The sequence below is a fragment of the Pangasianodon hypophthalmus genome, chromosome 28 (genome assembly GCF_027358585.1).
Source record: "Pangasianodon hypophthalmus isolate fPanHyp1 chromosome 28, fPanHyp1.pri, whole genome shotgun sequence".
NCBI classification, from domain to species: Eukaryota; Metazoa; Chordata; class Actinopteri; order Siluriformes; family Pangasiidae; genus Pangasianodon; species Pangasianodon hypophthalmus.
In genome coordinates, this window is record NC_069737.1 from 373186 (window position 1) to 397500 (window position 24315).

The 24315-nt window shown below is 45.0% G+C and overlaps 2 protein-coding genes across 2 annotated transcripts; both read right to left on the reverse strand.

The window, feature by feature from the left end:
* Nucleotides 1-71: 71 nt before the first annotated feature.
* Nucleotides 72-18194, reverse strand: LOC117595656 (uncharacterized). The gene is made up of 2 exons (XM_053231152.1): nt 15559-18194; nt 72-2701 (listed from the first exon to the last, which is right to left on the reverse strand). The coding sequence occupies exon 1, from the start codon at nt 16970-16972 to the stop codon at nt 16205-16207; it is 768 nt and encodes a 255-aa protein (XP_053087127.1). The 5' UTR covers nt 16973-18194; the 3' UTR covers nt 72-2701; nt 15559-16204.
* Nucleotides 18195-18196: 2 nt separating this feature from the next.
* LOC113524534 (uncharacterized) lies at nt 18197-22035 on the reverse strand. Its single transcript, XM_053231153.1, has 2 exons — nt 21742-22035; nt 18197-20490 (listed from the first exon to the last, which is right to left on the reverse strand). Exon 2 carries the CDS (start codon nt 20462-20464, stop codon nt 19832-19834), a length of 633 nt encoding a protein of 210 aa, XP_053087128.1. The 5' UTR covers nt 20465-20490; nt 21742-22035; the 3' UTR covers nt 18197-19831.
* Nucleotides 22036-24315: the final 2280 nt, after the last annotated feature.

Genomic DNA, 24315 nt, shown 5'->3' on the forward strand with positions numbered 1-24315 from the left:
CCATCTGAAGTGGAAATCAGTTTTTGTTACATCTTGGAAGTGAAACCAAAAATGCAAAAATGTTCATGTTATTGTTTTCTATTACTTTATTCAATTTAACTTAAAGTTAAACATATTCGTGTTGCATTGTGGATGGTTTATTAGCACATATTATTACAATAAAATGAAACAATTTACTTGATAAACATTTTGAATAGTGGTTTATTGCTATAACGTACACAAATAAAATAATAATATAACGTAAATCAGGTGAGATGTTTATCAGATCAGTTACATAATTTCTCAGGTGTCTCATACACTGCACACAAACTACTGAATAATATGAGCTTTATATAAGTTTAATAGAAATAACGTAAAATTAATAAATTATTGCATGTGTGTTTCATCACAGTCTTTGTAGAACATCTTTGTTTTATTTACACGCAAAATTAATTAATTAATAAATAAAACATTTGATTTCACTTCAGGTGTTAGCTGTAAAGTACCGTGAGTGGAGGAAAAACACTAAAATGTACAGTCTGATGTGAAAACTATAAAAAGTGGACAGCATTATCGCATTCCAGATTTAAAATGTTATATGTCCTATACATGTGAAATATCAGCAATGCATTACCAAAATTATTTATACTTTAATTTCTAAATCAGTTAAAAAATCTTTACCTTTATAAAATAACACTCTTTTTATTTTGCATTGCTTTAATTTTTATTGACAATCACAACATAATCACTACTACTACTAGTGTCACATGATCTTTAGGTGTCACATGACCTTTAGGTATCACATGATCCTCATGTCACATGATGTAGAAGAAGAAGCAGTTGTTCTTCTCTCCTAATTGTCTGTCTGTCTAATTATAGACACATAACCAGAGTCTCTAGAGAATAAAACGGTAGAAGATGATGATGTGATGCTGTGAACAAAATAATCACCACAAAAACACTGATAAGTTTATAACATCAGGTCAAAGTCAAGGACTGTTCTAGAGCAGAACCAACTTCAGCCACATCTCAGGAATAACGCACTACTGCAGCGCTGTTGATTCATTTTCAGCACATCACATACGTTATCGTTTCTATGGTAACAGCTCACGTGTACGGCGGACGCGCCACTAATAATAAACAGATTACGAAACGTGTGTAATCAGTGACATGCTGAAGTTTTCTGTAAGGAGATGTTTATTTAACATTTATGGAAGGAGTCTCCAGTGTCAGCGCTTTGACAAGCTGCATTTTTTTGTCTTATTAACTTCCACAGAAAATAAAGAGAGGCTGGTGAGGGAACGAATGTTTATAGCTGCTATAACGCAAGTGACAACAGGAACTCACTGTTACTTCCTGTTAAATGTTTCACAGACATTCCGCAACATTAAATATAACTATAAACTGATAAAAAGGATGATGTGACATTCTAATGAATAAAAATCATAACCACTGGCAGACTGTAACCTGGGAAATGCAGAGCTGAGAGAGAGAGAGAGAGAGAGAGAACTCTGCCCTAATTCAGCTATACATATTTAAAACCGTCTCAGGGTTCTACTACACCTTCTCCTTTTCATTTCTTTTTTCGTGTTATCCAGCTTTGCTTCTCCCACCAAGAAGTTGCTTAAGGAAATTTGTTTCCTCCTTGAGGCAGCATATTTAGGTCCAAAAATAAAAAGTTCTTCATTAAAACCTAACCCCAGTCCTCTGACCCATCCCTCTAAAATCCCAAACAATTCTCTTACCCTAAAACATAAAAACATAAAAACAAATGATCATTCACTCTTCAGTGCTACAGAAAGGACATTCTTTCCCTACAGTGGGGTCGATGTGTGCCACGTGTCTGTTTGTAGCTACCGCTCAGTGAACACCCCTCCACTGGAGATCTGCAGTGCGTTTCTCTATAGGAGGTTTGTACAGGAACCTCCAGCAGCCCCTGGGAGACGAGTCCGGCCCGAACACATCTGACCACTGTGACTCTCTGCAGTCTTTGAGTGTGGTGTAGTGAGCCACTTTTACACAAATGGTGTATAGTGCCTTCTTTGAATCACTCTTGAAGCTTTTCAACTCCGAAGTCCTGAAGATCAGTAGAGAACCTTCTTCTGGCTCGACTGCCACTGAGACCTGGAGTTCAGGAAACTCATCATGCCTTTCTCTGTCCAGTTTCATTCTCTTCTACACTGAAGACAGAGAGTAATGCTGAAAATATTCCTTCCATTATTCTCTTCATGACTCTTGTTGACTTGACACCTGTCAGGTTGCACATCTCCTCTGGACTCTTCCAGCTTGCACCACTCTTTAGGTCAGGAATTTTCATACACCCCGCTCTTGCCATTATATGTTGTATGCTCCTGGGTTCCAGCACCTGTGTTTATATCAGTGGGTTGTTGAAAAAGGGTTCATTCACTACCCAAAGTCCAAGATTTGTGAGGTTCCTCTTAGCTTTATAAACTGAGGCCCATGCGCTTAAGACTGCTGTATAAAACGAGGAAACACTCCTCCAGTCCATGTTAGCCAGTCTGATTAAAAACAGCTGCACATCATATTTAAAAATATTTGCTGCTCACCACAGAGCACGAGCTGTATCTGCCCAGCAAGGTTCCGAGTACGGCAATCTTTGTGCTTCTTGAAGTCCAAAAGTCTTGATTCTGTTGCAGATGTCCATCAGGCCTTGTCTTCCCTCTTGAATAAGCAGGAAAAGCACAGCAGCTTTTGTCCAGTGCTGTCCGGATGAGAAGAAATCAATTAGCATCTTCTGTAGTTCTTGAACAACACCGTTCCAGAACATTCATTTTATGCCATATATATGCTTCCTCTTTTCTCCTAATTTTGCCACTTTATCAGAATTATCATCAATTAATCTATCTTCAATTTCACTCATTTCTTTCTCAAGTGCTTTGACAGTGTTCTTAACACTCACACTCACTCACAATCACACACTCACTCACTCACTCACACACACACTCACTCACTCACTCACACACTCACACACTCACTCACTCACTCACTCACACACACACTCACTCACTCACTCACTCACTCACACTCACACACTCACTCACTCACACTCACTCACACTGACTCACTCACACTCACACTCACCGACTCACACTCACACTCACTGACTCACACTCACTCACACTCACTGACTCACACTCACTCACACTCACACTCACTCACTCACACTCACTCACTCACACTCACTCACACTCACTCACTCACACTCACTCACACTCACTCACTCACTCACACTCACTAACACTCACTCACTCACTGACTCACACTCACTCACACTCACTCACATTGACTCACTCACACTCACACTCACTGACTCACACTCACACTCACTGACTCACACTCACTCACACTCACACTCACTCACTCACTCACACTCACTCACACTCACTGACTCACACTCACTCACTCACACTCACTCACTCACTCACTCACACTCACTAACACTCACTCACACTCACTCACACTCACTCACACTCACTCACTTACTCACTCACACTCACACTCACTCACACTCACCCACACTCACTCACTCACACTCACTTCACACTCACTCACTCACACTCAAACTCACTCACACTCACTCACTCACACTCACTCACTCACACTCACTAACACTCACACACACACTCACTCACACTCACCGACTCACACTCACTCACACTCACTCACTCACACTTACTCACACTCACTAACACTCACTCACTCACTCACACTCACTCTCACTCACTCTCACTCACCCACACTCACTGACTCACCCACACTCACTCACTCACACTCACTCACTCACACTCACTTCACACTCACTCACTCACTCACACACTCACACACTCACTCACTCACTCACTCACACACTCACTCACTCACACTCACTCACACTCACTCACTCACACTCACTCACACTCACCCACACTCACTCACTCACACTCACCCACACTCACACTCACTCACCCACACTCACTCACACTCACCCACACTCACTCACACTCACTCACCCACACTCACTCACACTCACTCACCCACACTCACTCACACTCACCCACACTCACTCACACTCACTCACTCACTCACACTCACTCACTCACTCACACACTCACTCACACACTCACACACACACACACTCTCACTCACACACACTCACACTCACTCACACACACACTCACACTCACTCACACACACACACTCACACACACTTACACACACTCTCACTCACTCACACTCACTCACTCACTCACACTCACTCACTCACTCACTCACTCACACTCACTAACACTCACTGACTCACACTCACTCACACTCACTCACACTGACTCACTCACACTCAGTGACTCACACTCACTCACACTCACTCACTCACACTCACTCACACTCACTCACACTCACTGACTCACACTCACTCACTCACACTCACTCACTCACTCACTCACTCACACTCACTAACACTCACTCACTCACTCACTCACACTGACTCACTCACACTCACACTCACTGACTCACACTCACACTCACTGACTCACACTCACTCACACTCACACTCACTCACCCACACTCACTCACTCACACTCACTCACTCACACTCACTTCATACTCACTCACTCACACTCAAACTCACTCACACTTACCCACTCACACTCACTTCACACTCACTCACTCACACTCACTCACACTCACCCACTCACACTCACTCACACTCACTCACTCACACTCACTCACACTCACTAACACTCACTCACTCACTCACACTCACTCACACTCACTCTCACTCACCCACACTCACTCTCACTCACCCACACTCACTCACTCACACTCACTCACCCACACTCACTCACTCACACTCACTCACACTCACCCACACTCACTCACTCACACACACTCACTCACACTCACTTCACACTCACTCACTCACACTCACTCACACTCACCCACTCACACTCACTCACACTCACTCACTCACACTCACTCACACTCACTCACTCACTCACACTCACTCACACTCACTCTCACTCACCCACACTCACCCACACTCACTCACACTCACTCTCACTCACCCACACTCACTGACTCACCCACACTCACTCACTCACACTCACTCACACTCACTCACAATCACCCACACTCACTCACTCACACACACTCACTCACTCACTCACACTCACTCACACTCACCCACACTCACTCAGTCACACTCACTCACTCACACACACTCACTCACTCACACTCACTCACACTCACACTCACCCACACTCACTCAGTCACACTCACTCACACTCACTCACTCACTCACACTCACTCACACTCACTCACTCACTCACTCACTCACACTCACTCACACTCACTAACACTCACACTCACTCACTCACTCACACTCACTCACACTCACCCACACTCACTCACTCACACTCACCCACACTCACCCACACTCACTCACTCACACTCACTCACACTCACACACACTCACCCACCCACACTCACTCACACTCACCCACACTCACCCACACTCACCCACACTCACTCACTCACACTCACTCGCACTCACCCACACTCACTCACACTCACACTCACCCACACTCACTCACACTCACTCACTCACTCACACTCACCCACACTCACTCACTCACACAGACTCACTCACTCACACTCACACTCACTCACTCACACTCACACTCACTCACTCACACTCACCCACACTCACACTCACTCACTCACACTCACCCACACTCACTCACACTCACTCACTTACACTCACTCACACTCACTCACTCACACTCACTCACTCACACTCACCCACACTCACTCACACTCACTCACTTACACTCACTCACACTCACTCACTCACTCACACTCACTCACACTCACTCACACTCACCCACACTCACTCACTCACACTCACTCACACTCACTCACTCACACTCACCCACACTCACTCAGTCACACTCACTCACACTCACTCACTCATTCACACTCACCCACACTCACTCACTCACACTCAATCACACTCACTCACTCACACTCACTCACACTCACTAACACTCACACTCACTCACTCACTCACACTCACTCACACTCACCCACACTCACTCACTCACACTCACTCACACTCACCCACACTCACCCACCCTCACTCACACTCACACTCACCCACACTCACTCACACTCACACTCACTCACACTCACCCACACTCACCCACACTCACTCACACTCACTCACACTCACCCACACTCACTCACACTCACACTCTCCCACACTCACTCACACTCACTCACTCACTCACACTCACCCACACTCACTCACTCACACAGACTCACTCACTCACACTCACACTCACTCACTCACACTCACTCACTCACTCACACTCACCCACACTCACACTCACTCACTCACACTCACCCACACTCACTCACACTCACTCACTTACACTCACTCACTCACAATCACCCACACTCACACTCACTCACACTCACTCACACTCACTCACCCACACTCACACTCACACACCCACACTCACCCACACTCACTCACACTCACTCACACTCACCCACACTCACTCACTCACACTCACCCACACTCACTGACACACACTCACTCACTCACACTCACTCACTCACACTCACTCACTCACACTTACTGACTGACACTCACTCACTTACACTGACTCACACTCACCAACACTCACACTCACCCACAGTCACACTCACCCACACTCTGACTCACACTCACTCACACTCACTCACTCACACTCACCCACACTCACTCACTCACACTCACCCACACTCACTCACACTCACTCACTCACACTCACTCTCACTCACTCACACTCACTCACTCACACTCACCCACACTCACTCACACTCACTCACTGACACTCACTTCACACTCACTCACTCACACTCACCCACACTCACTAACTCACACTCACCCACACTCACCCACACTCACTGACTCACACTCACCCACACTCACTCACTCACACACACTCACTCACTCACACTCACACTCACTCACTCACACTCACTCACGCTCACTCACTTACACTCACTCACACTCACCCACACTCACTCAGTCACACTCACTCACACTCACTCACTCACTCACACTCACCCACACTCACTCACTCACACTCACTCACTCACACTCACTCACACTCACCCACACTCACCCACACTCACCCACACTCACACTGACACTCACTCACACTCACCCACACTCACCCACACTCACTGACTCACACTCACCCACACTCACTCACTCACACACACTCACTCACTCACACTCACACTCACACTCACTCACACTCACACTCACTCACTCACTCACACTCACTCTCACTCACCCACACTCACTCAGTCACACTCACTCACCCACACTCACTCAGTCACACTCACTCACACTCACTCACTCACTCACACTCACCCACACTCACTCACTCACACTCACTCACTCACACTCACTCACACTCACCCACACTCACCCACACTCACACTGACACTCACTCACACTCACCCACACTAACACTCACTCACACTCACACTCACTCACACTCACTCACTTACACTCACTCACTCACTGACACTGACTCACACTCACTCACTTACACTCACCCACACTCACTCACACTCACTCACCCACACTCACTCACACTCCCCCACACTCACTCCCACTCACTCACACTCACTCACTCACACTCACTCACTTACACTCACCCACACTCACTCACACTCACTCACACTCACTCACACTCACCCACACTCACTCACTCACACTCACACTCACTCACTCACACTCACACTCACACTCACTCACTCACACTCACTCACACTCACTCACTCACTCACTCACTCACTCACTCACTCACCCACACTCACCCACACTCACCCACACTCACACTGACACTCACCCACACTCTCACTCACCAACACTAACACTCACTCACACTCACACTCACTCACACTCACTCACTTACACTCACTCACTCACTCACTGACACTGACTCACACTCACTCACTTACACTCACCCACACTCACTCACACTCACTCACCCACACTCACTCACACTCACCCACACTCACTCACACTCACTCACACTCACTCACTCACACTCACTCACTTACACTCACCCACACTCACTCACACTCACTCACTCACACTCACCCACACTCACTCACTCACACTCACACTCACACTCACTCACACTCACTCACTCACTCACCCACACTCACTCACACTCACTCACACTCACTCACTTACACTCACCCACACTCACCCAAACTCACTCACACTCACTCACTGACACTCACTCACTTACACTCACTCACACTCACCCACACTCACTCACACTCACTCACACTCACTCACTTACACTCACTCACTCACTCACACTCACTCACACTCACTCACTTACACTCACCCACACTCACTCACACTCACTCACTCACTCACTCACCCACACTCACCCACACTCACTCACACTCACTCACACTCACTCACTTACACTCACTCACTCACTCACTCACCCACACTCACCCACACTCACTCACACTCACTCACTTACACTCACTCACTCACTGACACTGACTCACACTCACTCACTTACACTCACCCACACTCACTCACACTCACTCACACTCACCCACACTCACCCACACTCACACTGACACTCACCCACACTCACACTCACCCACACGCACACTCACCCACACTCTCACTCACCAACACTAACACTCACTCACACTCACACTCACTCACTCACACTCACTCACTTACACTCACTCACTCACTGACACTGACTCACACTCACTCACTTACACTCACACTCACTCACCCACACTCACTCACACTCACTCACCCACACTCACTCACACTCACCCACACTCACTCACACTCACTCACACTCACTCACTCACACTCACTCACTTACACTCACCCACACTCACTCACACTCACTCACACTCACTCACTCACACTCACTTCACACTCACTCACTTACACTCACCCAAACTCACTCACCCTCACTCACTTACACTCACTTACACTCACCCAAACTCACTCACCCTCACTCACTTACACTCACTTACACTCACCCACACTCACTCACACTCACTCACTGACACTCACTCACCCACACACACACACACTCACTCACACTCACCCACACTCACCCACACTCACTCACTCACTCACTCACTCACACACACTCACACTCACTCACACTCACTCACTCACTCACACTCACCCACACTCACACTCACTCACTCACACTCACTCACCCACACTCATTCACACTCACCCACACTCACTCACACTCACTCACACTCACTTACACTCACCCACACTCACTCACTCACTTACACTCACTCACTCACTCACACTCACTCACACTCACTCACTTACACTCACCCACACTCACTCACACTCACTCACTCACTCACTCACTCACCCACACTCACCCACACTCACTCACACTCACCCACACTCACCCACACTCACTCACTCACTTACACTCACTCACTCACTCACACTCACTCACACTCACTCACACTCACTCACCCACACTCACCCACACTCACTCACACTCACTCACACTCACACTCACTCACTCACACTCACTCACTTACATTCACTCACTCACTGACACTGACTCACACTCACTCACTTACACTCACCCACACTCACTCACACTCACTCACACTCACTCACCCACATTCACTCACACTCACCCACACTCACACTGACACTCACCCACACTCACACTCACCCACACGCACACTCACCCACACTCTCACTCACCAACACTAACACTCACTCACACTCACACTCACTCACACTCACTCACTCACACTCACTCACACACACTCACTCACTCACACTCACTCACACACACACACTCACTCACTCACTCACCCACACTCACTCACTCACACTCACTCACTCACTCACACACACTCACACTCACTCACTCACACTCACTCACTCACACACACTCACACTCACTCACTCACACTCACTCACACTCACCCACACTCACACTCACTCACACTCACCCACACTCACCCACACTCACCCACACTCACACTGACACTCACTCACACTCACCCACACTAACACTCACTCACACTCACTCACACTCACTCACTTACACTCACTCACTCACTGACACTGACTCACACTCACTCACTTACACTCACCCACACTCACTCACACTCACTCACCCACACTCACTCACACTCACCCACACTCACTCACACTCACTCACACTCACTCACTCACACTCACTCACTTACACTCACCCACACTCACTCACACTCACTCACACTCACCCACACTCACTCACTCACACTCACACTCACTCACTCACACTCACACTCACACTCACTCACTCACACTCACTCACACTCACTCACACTCACTCACTCACTCACTCACTCACCCACACTCACCCACACTCACCCACACTCACCCACACTCACACTGACACTCACCCACACTCTCACTCACCAACACTAACACTCACTCACACTCACACTCACTCACACTCACTCACTTACACTCACTCACTCACTCACTGACACTGACTCACACTCACTCACTTACACTCACCCACACTCACCCACACTCACCCACACTCACTCACACTCACTCACCCACACTCACTCACACTCACCCACACTCACTCACACTCACTCACACTCACTCACTCACACTCACTCACTTACACTCACACTCACTCACACTCACTCACTCACACTCACCCACACTCACTCACTCACACTCACACTCACACTCACTCACACTCACTCACTCACTCACTCACCCACACTCACTCACACTCACTCACCCACGCTCACTCACACTCACTCACACTCACTCACTTACACTCACCCACACTCACCCAAACTCACTCACACTCACTCACTTACACTCACCCACACTCACTCACCCACACTCACCCAAACTCACTCACACTCACTCACTGACACTGACTCACACTCACTCACACTCACTCACTGACACTCACTCACTTACACTCACTCACACTCACCCACACTCACTCACACTCACCCACACTCACTCACACTCACTCACACTCACTCACTTACACTCACTCACTCACTGACACTGACTCACACTCACTCACTTACACTCACCCACACTCACTCACACTCACTCACACTCACCCACATTCACACTGACACTCACCCACACTCACACTCACCCACACTCACACTGACACTCACCCACACTCACACTCACCCACACGCACACTCACCCACACTCTCACTCACCAACACTAACACTCACTCACACTCACACTCACTCACTCACACTCACTCACTTACACTCACTCACTCACTGACACTGACTCACACTCACTCACTTACACTCACACTCACTCACCCACACTCACTCACACTCACTCACCCACACTCACTCACACTCACCCACACTCACTCACACTCACTCACACTCACTCACTCACACTCACTCACTTACACTCACCCACACTCACTCACACTCACTCACACTCACTCACTCACACTCACTTCACACTCACTCACTTACACTCACCCAAACTCACTCACCCTCACTCACTTACACTCACTTACACTCACCCAAACTCACTCACCCTCACTCACTTACACTCACTTACACTCACCCACACTCACTCACACTCACTCACTGACACTCACTCACCCACACACACACACACTCACTCACACTCACCCACACTCACCCACACTCACTCACTCACTCACTCACACACACTCACACTCACTCACACTCACTCACTCACTCACACTCACCCACACTCACACTCACTCACTCACACTCACTCACCCACACTCACTCACACTCACTCACACTCACTCACACTCACTCACACTCACCCACACTCACTCACTCACTTACACTCACTCACTCACTCACACTCACTCACACTCACTCACTTACACTCACCCACTCTCACTCACACTCACTCTCTCACTCACTCACCCACACTCACCCACACTCACTCACACTCACTCACACTCACACTCACTCACTTACACTCACCCACACTCACTCACACTCACTCACTCACTCACCCACACTCACTCACACTCACTCACACTCACACTCACTCACTTACACTCACCCACACTCACCCACACTCACTCACTCACTTACACTCACTCACTCACTCACACTCACTCACTTACACTCACCCACACTCACTCACACTCACTCACCCACACTCACCCACACTCACTCACACTCACTCACACTCACACTCACTCACTCACACTCACTCACTTACATTCACTCACTCACTGACACTGACTCACACTCACTCACTTACACTCACCCACACTCACTCACACTCACTCACACTCACTCACCCACATTCACTCACACTCACCCACACTCACACTGACACTCACCCACACTCACACTCACCCACACGCACACTCACCCACACTCTCACTCACCAACACTAACACTCACTCACACTCACCCACACTCACTCACACTCACTCACACTCACTCACACACACTCACTCACTCACACTCACTCACTCACACACACACACTCACTCACTCACTCACTCACTCACCCACACTCACTCACTCACACTCACTCACTCACTCACACACACTCACACTCACTCACTCACACTCACTCACTCACACACACTCACACTCACTCACTCACACTCACTCACACTCACCCACACTCACCCACACTCACCCACACTCACACTGACACTCACTCACACTCACCCACACTAACACTCACTCACACTCACACTCACTCACACTCACTCACTTACACTCACTCACTCACTGACACTGACTCACACTCACTCACTTACACTCACCCACACTCACTCACACTCACTCACCCACACTCACTCACACTCACCCACACTCACTCACACTCACCCACACTCACTCACACTCACTCACACTCACTCACTCACACTCACTCACTTACACTCACCCACACTCACTCACACTCACTCACACTCACTCACACTCACCCACACTCACTCACTCACACTCACACTCACACTCACTCACTCACACACTCACTCACTCACACTCACTCACACTCACTCACTCACTCACTCACTCACCCACACTCACCCACACTCACCCACACTCACACTGACACTCACCCACACTCTCACTCACCAACACTAACACTCACTCACACTCACACTCACTCACACTCACTCACTTACACTCACTCACTCACTCACTGACACTGACTCACACTCACTCACTTACACTCACCCACACTCACTCACACTCACTCACCCACACTCACTCACACTCACCCACACTCACTCACACTCACTCACACTCACTCACTCACACTCACTCACTTACACTCACCCACACTCACTCACACTCACTCACTCACTCACTCACTCACCCACACTCACTCACTCACACTCACTCACTCACACACACTCACACTCACTCACTCACACTCACTCACTCACACACACTCACACTCACTCACTCACACTCACTCACACTCACCCACACTCACCCACACTCACACTCACCCACACGCACACTCACCCACACTCTCACTCACCAACACTAACACTCACTCACACTCACACTCACTCACACTCACTCACTTACACTCACTCACTCACTGACACTGACTCACACTCACTCACTTACACTCACCCACACTCACTCACACTCACTCACCCACACTCACTCACACTCACCCACACTCACTCACACTCACTCACACTCACTCACTCACACTCACTCACTCACACTCACTCACACTCACTCACACTCACTCACTTACACTCACCCACACTCACTCACTCACACTCACTCACACTCACACTCACTCACACTCACACTCACACTCACCCACACTCACTCACACTCACTCACACTCACCCACACTCACTCACTTACACTCACCCACACTCACTCACACTCACTCACTTACACTCACTCACACTCACTCACCCACACTCACCCAAACTCACTCACACTCACTCACTGACACTCACTCACTTACACTCACTCACACTCACCCACACTCACTCACACTCACCCACACTCACTCACACTCACTCACACTCACTCACTTACACTCACTCACTCACACTCACTCACTCACACTCACTCACTTACACTCACCCACACTCACTCACACTCACTCACTCACTCACTCACCCACACTCACTCACACTGACTCACACTCACACTCACTCACTCACACTCACTCACTTACACTCACTCACTCACTGACACTGACTCACACTCACTCACTTACACTCACCCACACTCACTCACACTCACTCACACTCACCCACATTCACTCACACTCACCCACACTCACACTGACACTCACCCACACTCACACTCACCCACACGCACACTCACCCACACTCACACTCACTCACACTCACACTCACACTCACTCACTCACACTCACTCACTTACACTCACTCACTCACTGACACTGACTCACACTCACTCACCCACACTCACTCACACTCACTCACCCACACTCACTCACACTCACCCACACTCACTCACACTCACTCACACTCACTCACTCACACTCACTCACTTACACTCACCCACACTCACTCACACTCACTCACACTCACTCACTCACACTCACTTCACACTCACTCACCCAAACTCACCCACACTCACTCACCCTCACTCACTTACACTCACTTACACTCACCCACACTCACTCACTGACACTCACTCACCCACACACACACACACTCACTCACACTCACCCACACTCACCCACACTCACTCACTCACTCACTCACACACACTCACACTCACTCACACTCACTCACTCACTCACACTCACCCACACTCACACTCACTCACTCACTGACACTCACTCACCCACTTACACTCACCCACACACACACACACTCACTCACACTCACCCACACTCACCCACACTCACTCACTCACTCACTCACACACACTCACACTCACTCACACTCACTCACTCACACTCACTCACCCACACTCACTCACACTCACCCACACTCACTCACACTCACTCACACTCACTCACACACACTCACTCACTCACACTCACTCACACTCACTCACTCACTCACTCACTCACACACACTCACTCACTCACTCACCCACACTCACTCACTCACACTCACTCACTCACTCACACACACTCACACTCACTCACTCACACTCACTCACTCACACACACTCACACTCACTCACTCACTCACACTCACTCACTCACTCACCCACACTCACCCACACTCACTCACACACACTCACTCACACTCACCCACACTCACTCATCCACACTCACTCACACACACTCACTCACACTCACCCACACTCACTCATCCACACTCACTCACTCACACTCACACTCACTCACTCACACTCACTCACTCACACTCACTCATCCACACTCACTCACTCACACTCACTCACACTCACTCATCCACACTCACTCACTCACCCACACTCACTCATCCACTCTCACTCACCCACACTCACTCACTCACACTCACCCACACTCACTCACTCACACTCACCCACACTCCGCTCTCCATCAGCCGACTGACTGAACTCCTCTCCTTCAGCATCACCCCCACGGCTCTGTCCATCCTCAGAGCTGACACTGTGTTAACACACACCTGCGCCCCGAGGAGTACATCCTCCACACCTGACCCCATGCCAGAGAGAGAGGGAGAGAGAGAGAGAGAGCCCTACTAACCCTAAACCCTACTAACAGGTAAGTAATAAACACTGTTACAGTAAAATATAACAGCATGTCCCTAAGTGTTTTATTCCTCTTACACCACAGCAGTTTACCAACAATTTCAGTTCTTTTTTATTCAAGAACGATACGTCACATATTTTTCTGTTTATAGTTACAGTTAATGTTCATGAAACAAGTGAACTCCTCTGTCCTGAAAACCTTCACTTATGTTAAATAAACGTCTCCTTACAGAAAACTTCACCATATCAGTTCGCTGTCCACGTCCCTGTGAATGAGCTGTTACTATAGAAACGATACCATATCAGAGCGAACGCATTCATATAAACCTGCGCTACTGTCAGAGCTGCTGTTATAGAGAATTAATCAACACCTTCTGACCAATCAGAGTGCAGAACTCAGCAGCAGTGTGGTGTAAAATAGCTGAAAAACCTTCATGAACACAGATTATCTTTACGTGTTCACTGAATCAAGCACAGGAAAACTGCAGCAGTTACTAGAACCAGGAGGATGTAGCAGAGATCGGAGATGTTCCTCGTGTGTTTGTGAGGATGGTGTCTGTGACGTGGTGCAGTGTGTAGATGTAAGTCCTGGCTGTAAGGCTGATGTGATGGAGTAGAGAGTGCTGGAGCTCTGTGAGGTGTGAGGAGCCGAGACTCTGTGGCTCTGTGAGGTTGTTCAGTGTGGAGCATCTTGTCGCACCGAGGCCGGACGTTCCGACGCCGTTTAGCTGCTCTCAGGAAATCTTCTCTCTGCATGTTCTTTATGGTTCTCACGAGCTCTGAGCCGATGCAGAATGTGTGGCTCGGGTCAAAGTTCATCCGTGTCTCATGGCGCGTCACGTAGACGGTGCGGAACGTCCCGGACTCCAGGCTGACGATGATGCGATCGGTGTTGCTCTTGTCCTGGAAGCCGGTGTACTTCTCTCTGACATACTCAGGCAGTGATTTTGCTCCAGACACACTTAAGTTCCCGAGCTCATAGTACGGCAGCTTGCTGGAGTCTGGAAGCAGGTGGCCTTTTCCTCGTTCGTCTCTGTTGTGGAAGATTCGAAATCCAAAGTCACCTGTGGACGGACTGCAGAGGGAAATCATCCGACTCTGCTGACTCACTTCCACACAGTTACTAACAAACCAGTAGAGCAGCTTGAGTCCGTGTCGAGGAGACGGCTGGCCGAAACCTGAACACTGAAGCTCAGCCATGTTGTTCAGGGTTTTAATTCTGGACATGAGCGATCACTAAAGGGCCAAAATAAAGATAAAGATCCCAAAGTGACAGACAATGACAGATTTATTTCCTGAAGAAACAAAGTGATTACCGTAAAATGTCCAAACCCTTCCACCAATTAGTGGAAATTTTAACCACAAATAATAAATTAATATTAATATCATATTAATATTTTCATATTCAGCCCTGTCCTTTACCACTCATAAGTATACCGGGATAAAATTATTACAGAAGCAAAGCAACAGAAGTGATAATTGTAATTAACAGCATGTGAACTGTAACTACAGCACAGAATTCCTCACATTACTTACCGTTAATTAACCTGTAATAATAAGTAAACTTAAACTTAATTCCAAAAACCTGTGTAAACTTTGAACTATAAATATATTTAACCCTTTAAACCTTTTATCTATTTTATTCCATTGTAGTGTTTCAGTAATATGTGTTAAGGTGAATATGTTAATAATAAACACAAAATTAAAACATATATCACTTCTACAGCTTGTGTGTGAAAGATTTCTGTACCTGCTATCCGGAGAGGTTTAGAGTAAATTTATCAAAGTCAATGCCGTGACAAAAAGCATAAAGGTGGAGTTCAAGTGTGAGACAGAGAGGTGTAATGATGAGTGAGGAATGTGTGCTGGGAGTGACCTGCTATTCAGGACCAACTGGAAGATATAATTTACATTTAAAAAGCAGTAATAAGTTCGACAGTGATTCATTAAAATGCTCTTCTGTTTATTATCAGCTTTAATTTCCAGAAGTCAAAGTCTATAAGTCTATAAATATATTATTAAATATTTGCTTTATATGTAACAGATCATTTTTAAGTAGAAATATTATTATGATATTACTATATGATATTAATATTATGATATTTAATCAGAAAAATTAAGACAATTTCAGTCTGAAATTCTGACATTTAAATTAAAACCATGATTTAACTTAAATGACACACTACATCTTCATATTCATTATTCACTGCCAGGTTTCACGAGCGTACTCATGTAAATACTCATGTAAATACTGATGTAAATACTGATGTAAATACTGATGTAAATCTGGTTAAATCTACAACTGTGTTCCATATCTGTGCTACTACATTTAATTTATTGTATTTTATAGTTTATATTTTGTGTGTGTGCGTGTTGTATCTTGCTACTGACCATGCTGCTGTAAAACAAGAATTTCCCTCATGGGATCAATAAAGTCTATCTATCTATCTATCTACACTACATGATACACTACATCTAAAACTAATGCCTTTATTTCAATAAAATCTGCACATTAAACATGATTTAAAAAAAAAAAATGATCAGAAAAACATAATTATATTGTTATCATGTAATAAAACAGCAATATGAATTTTTATAAATTCTTTGTAAACAGGACAGTCTATAAATCTAAATCTATAAACTCTGTAAAAACATCTGTCATGAAATATATATGGAGCAATAGTCCTTTCTGTTTAGTTATATAATGTATATGTATAAAAACGATTATAAATTTATTTAAAATAAAGTGTGTAATTAAAGCTGATGAGTGTAAACATGCCTCATTTACCTCCTACGTGATTAAACTCACGGTTTAAATCCGAGTTACAGATTAAAGTGTTCGACTCCTTCAGCTGCAGCGCTCGCTCGCTCGACGCTTTAGCACTGTAGCTACAGAAAACATACGCAAACATACGAGTGTTTACTGCAAACAGTGACGCATTATCTCCATTTACTCACAGTGAAGAGTGCAAAGGTTTGTACACCCTCAGGACAAAACACAGAGGATAAAGAAATATATAACATTTTACCAACAAGACAATTAACATGTCAGTGTGAGCAGCTTAACAAATGATGATGATGTAACAAAATGGTCAGATAGATAGATAGATAGATAGATAGACAGACTTTATTAATCCTTTGAGGGAAATTGTTAAAAGGCAAAGAAACACCAGGAGCTGCTACTCTCCCAGCACCATATTGGAATGTGTTAAACAGCGTGTGTTAAAATATTCATAGTAAATATATTTAGATATATTATTTCAAATGTTTGTCTCCTTTTTCTGAATAATATAAAATATAAAATTCTTTAGTACCTTACAGGTCTACTCTTTACCTTTATACCCTCCACCAAACTCACGAAAAACCTTCACCCTAAACATTTTTTGTTGATTTTGCATTAAATTCTTCATTTTTTTTTCTTTCTGGAATACTGGACTCCACTGTAATATGACCTATCAGGTACAACATGAGAAAATACAAGAATAGCATGCAAAAATAAATTCATTGCATTTGACTGGAGCAAACTGTTTTTCGCCAGTGAGTCGTGTTCAGAGTCACGGGGAAAGTTGCTGGTATTCAGAGTCGAGTTCCGCAGCTGCTTAAGTGGATTTTCTGAGCTTCGCATTCAGATTATTAACATCACCTGCGTGTAGTTCACACCTCCGAGGCTGCCGGGTTGTTCATGAGCAGGAGTGTCTGAGACAGAGATTTTCAACAGCGTCTTTAAATCTGAAAAATCACGGATAGAAAGTGTGGAGTGAAGAAGAAAAAGCTTTTTAGCAAAATTTAAAAAGACTATGACGTATGAAACAGAAGACACTCCATAGTGTGTGTAAATCAGATCACTCCAGCCGATATCACACAAGATTCATCTAAGTTCAAGGTCAGAAACAAGCGTAACGGAGACACGCCTCTGTTTTAGACAAACTCCGCCCCCATGTGTAACTCTCACATAACTTCTGAATAGTGCTTAAGGTCTGAAAAGTGATGTGTGTGATTTCAGTATTAAATCCTCACTGAGAGACGAACTCTGCTCTGAATACGAATGAATAAATGAAAATGAACATTTAACTATCCAGGAAGAGTTTACAGGATTATACAGTAATCCCAGAATCCTCGGCTCCTGGATGACTCGCGTTGAGTGTCGTTATTAATGGTGACGCGAGCTTCGTGCCTCTGTGGAGCAGGAGGGGTTTCGATGCTAACTGTGGATCTGATGCCCATCTCATTCAGGAAATTCATCCTTTTCTTACGACTGATGTATTTAATCAGTTTATTATTAATGCAATAGGTTTTATTCGGGTTGTAGTTCCACTCGTCCAGGTGTTCAGTGATGTAAACTTTATCAAAATAGCCATTTTTAAGGCTGACTATGATTCGGTCCTTATTGCTGTTGTCATAGAGACCGGTATACGCTTGACAGACGTAATCAGGCAGCTCGTCTGCTCCCTCACTGTTCAGATTCCCCACCACGTAGTACGGGGAGTTTATGTCCGGCAGGAGCTGAACGCTGTTTTGGTAAAATCGATTCTCAAAAAGGTGAAAACCGAAATCCCTTTTCTTAGGATTACAGCGTGGAACCATCTTATTATTCTTATCAAAATAGAGGCACTCTGTGGAGAACCAGTGCAGCAGGTGGAGTCCGTGTCGAGGTGGAGGCCGACCGAATCCAACACGCTTCAGCTGGGCCGTATGATTCAGCTCCTCCACATGGGCCATGCTCAGCTCTGACGGTTCAGATGGGTCTGTAAAAGATTGATTAGAAATCACTGAGATTTTAATTCTGCGATCTTTTCTCCTGTTCGTTTGTTTCTCCTTTATTTAATAATTAAAGAAGCTTCAGGCAAAATGCTACGATTTAAAAAAGTTCCTAAGCAAAAAGGATCTTCATAAATCAGTTTCATGAGTCGAAGTTAATATTAATCATGCAGTTTAAATAATTTATTTATAATTACACAAAGTGACATAAACACTTTACATCAAAGTTCCTTTACCTAAAATTCTGTACTGCATTAATTAACATAAACCACCAACTTCAGCATTAACACTCCACAAGTAAACTTAACACATTAACACGTAAGGACTAAAACACGATGCAGTGGAGTTACTGTTATTACCCCAAAGCTGATTTAGCATTTTAACCCACGATTACAATTTTATATTTATTAAAGAATGACACGTCATACTTTTTATCTATTTATAGTTACATTTAATGTTGTGGAACGTCAGTGAAACGAGGTAGTTCCTGTTCTCACTTACGTTATAGCAGCTATAAACACTCGTTCCCTCACCAGCGTCTCTTTATTCTCTCTCTTCAAGTTAATGAGACAAAAAAATCGCAGCTTGTTCCGCATGTTACTGAGAAACCGCAAAGAAGCGTAAACTCCTCTGTCCTGAAGACGTCGGAAAACTTACAGTTCCAGCTTTACCTCTGACTGTTACAAAGCGCTGACACTGGAGACTCCTTCCCTACATGTTACATAAACATCTCCTTATGGAAAACTTCATATCTATGATTACACACGATTATTAATCAGTTTATTATCAGCGTAGCATTCGCTGTACACGCCCCTGTGAATGAGCTGTTGCTATAGAAACGATAACGTATCAGAGTGAGAGCATTAATATAAACCTGCACTACTGTCAGAGCTGCTGTTATAGAAAACTAATCAACAGCTTCTGACCAATCAGAGTGCAGAATATAAACAGTGCTGTGAGATAAATGCACACAGAGCATTAAAAACATTAAACATTTTCAATTCAAAGGTAAAAATTCTCCTTCTTCTTCCTATTATTATTATTATTATTAGTAGTAGTAGTAGTATTAATGTCACATGATTAAATCTGGAAATAAACTCAACTCTGGTTGTTTAAAGAATCTGAGGATTTTCAGGACACATTAAACAGTTAAACGATTACAAACAAACAAACAAACAAACAAACAAACACGTCACACTGAAACCAGGATCATGTTATTAAATGATTAAAAGACTTACAGGAGGCTGGAGCAGGTTTTTCTCTGAGCTCTTGGCTGGGTTTTAAGCTCTTTTTGCTGAGACTTCCGCAGAGCTGAATTTCAGGAGAAATGAAACTGAAAGTGAAGAGGGAAAGATAACATGAGCTTCTCTACACAGAAGTGATTATTACTAGTGATTATTATTATTATTATTACTAGGACAGCTTTCTTTCATCTCAGAAATATTGCTAAGATAAGAGATATAATGTCACTACACGAAAAACTAGTTGATGTTCTGATCTCCAGGTTGGATGATTGTATCGCTGAAAATGTTCAGCTTTCATCCACACGGTGGCAGCACTGCTCACACAAGAGTGTGTGTGTGTGTGTGTGTGTGTGTGTGTGTGTGTGTGTGTGTGTCTCTCTCACCTTCAGGGTGTATTTCATATTACTCATGTCTTTGTGCATAATTTAATTATTTGGATTTTTTAATAGTTAAATTTTACAAATGAACATTACACAAAAATATTTGGCTTAAAAAAACAGCTAAATTTACTCAGTAATATTACATGTAATAATCACTCCAATTTTTAAAAATAAAATTTACTGAATCAATTATTAGAGTTTAATATATTCTGTAATTTAGTTTTTATTTTATCGCTGCTTCATCCTCATGTCAGAAATTAAGTGAGAAAAAAACAGATTTAAACAAAGGAAGCTGGATGAATGGATTTATTTCATTTATTACAGTTATAACTGCTGTCCAGTGAGTCAATAAACGAGTGGAAATAATTTTAATAAAAACCATGAGAGTAAATTTAATAGTATTGAAACATGCACATCAGTATGATACAGTAGTAATGTGTGTGTGTGTGTGTGTGTGTGTGTGTGTGTGTAAGCTCTTTACTCTGCTGCATGGTGTTTATGAGAGATTAGGATTTAGCTCAATCTTTATTATTTACAGAATCGTGCACCAAGACCAAGAGCTATCGTTTTCCTGCTGGTTGTAACGGTCATCAGTCAATTTACTCTGATTAAAAACCCGAGGCTGCTGCTTCTGCTGCATGTATTTCAGGAACTGTTCTCTCTCCATCCTTCTGATCTGATTGAGAAGACCCTGACTGACTCGGTAGGTGCGTCTGGGGCTGAAGTTCTTCTGATCCACGTGTTCAGTCACGTACACCCTGTCGATACGGCCGTTATTCAGGCGCACGATGATGCGATCCTTGTTGCCCTCGTCATAATAGTGTTTGTTGTGTGGTCTCACGTAGCTGGGCAGTTTATCAGCTCCTGAGGCATTAAGATTTCCCACCTCATAATACGGAAGGTTCTGGGTGGGCAGTAGATTGTCATCATCATCATCAATCCTGTTGTAGAACCGGTGAAACCCGAAAGCCCTGGCTGTAGGGTCGAGGGTGACGCACTCACGCGCAAACCAGTACAAGAGATTGAGTCCGCGTCGAGGACGTGGCTGGTTAAACTCCGAGTCGCCGAGCTGCGAAAGCTCATTCAGGGTTCTGATCATCACCATGGCTGGCGTCTGAAAAAACAAAGCAGAGACTTTAGCAAACCTTCTGAGTGTTTAAGATTAGTTCAGATTCCGTATAAAGTGCCAGCTCGAGTGATTCCCACGAACAGAAACAAACACAGGTTCATGTCTGACAAGCTGCAGTTACACACCGATAACAAGCTCCAGATGAGGAAATGTCAGATTTACAGCAAGTGCTGCTGATTGTTCTGTAAAATCTCAACTCTTTAAAAATTCTTAATCATCAAAAAACAAAATTCATGTCATTGCCACAAATACACATCTCACAGGACAAGTTCAGCCGGTTTAAACATGCAGGTGTAAATTACTACGTCCATGACTGTAAAAAACATCATCACACTCTCCTACTTAGACATTTTTAGGAAAAAAATAAAAATTTATATATATATATAATACAGTATATACAGTATTGTGCATAAGTCTTAGGCACCCTATTTTTTTTAGTATAAACTTTGTTATAGATGTTTATTTTCTGACTTCTACATCATCGAGTCAGAACCAAAACATTTCAGATTTCTTCTTTAATTACACCGTTACACAATTCTAAATATGAAGAAAAATCCACATACACACCTTTTCAGGCTGCAGGATGTTCTGTGTGTTTTCTCCCGTCTCTCTCTCAGTGGTGTGTGTTAGAGAGACTCACACACACTCTTTATCACTTCACTGCAGTGAAACAGGAGGCTGGACTTCAACAGAAACGCCGCCAGCACAGAAACTGAAACTTAACGTTAACCAGATATTTAATGCAGAGAGAGCACACTCCCAAAAAACACACACACTCACACACACACTCCCAAACCTGTGTCACACACACACACACACACTCACTCCCAAACCTGTGTCACACACACACACACACTCACACACACACACTCCCAAACCTGTGTCACGAACACACACACACACACACACACTCCCAAACCTGTGTCAGAAACAACACACACACACACTCACACACACACTCCCAAAAAACACACACACACACACTCCCAAAAAACACACACACACACACACACACTCCCAAACCTGTGTCACAAACACACACACACACACACTCCCAAA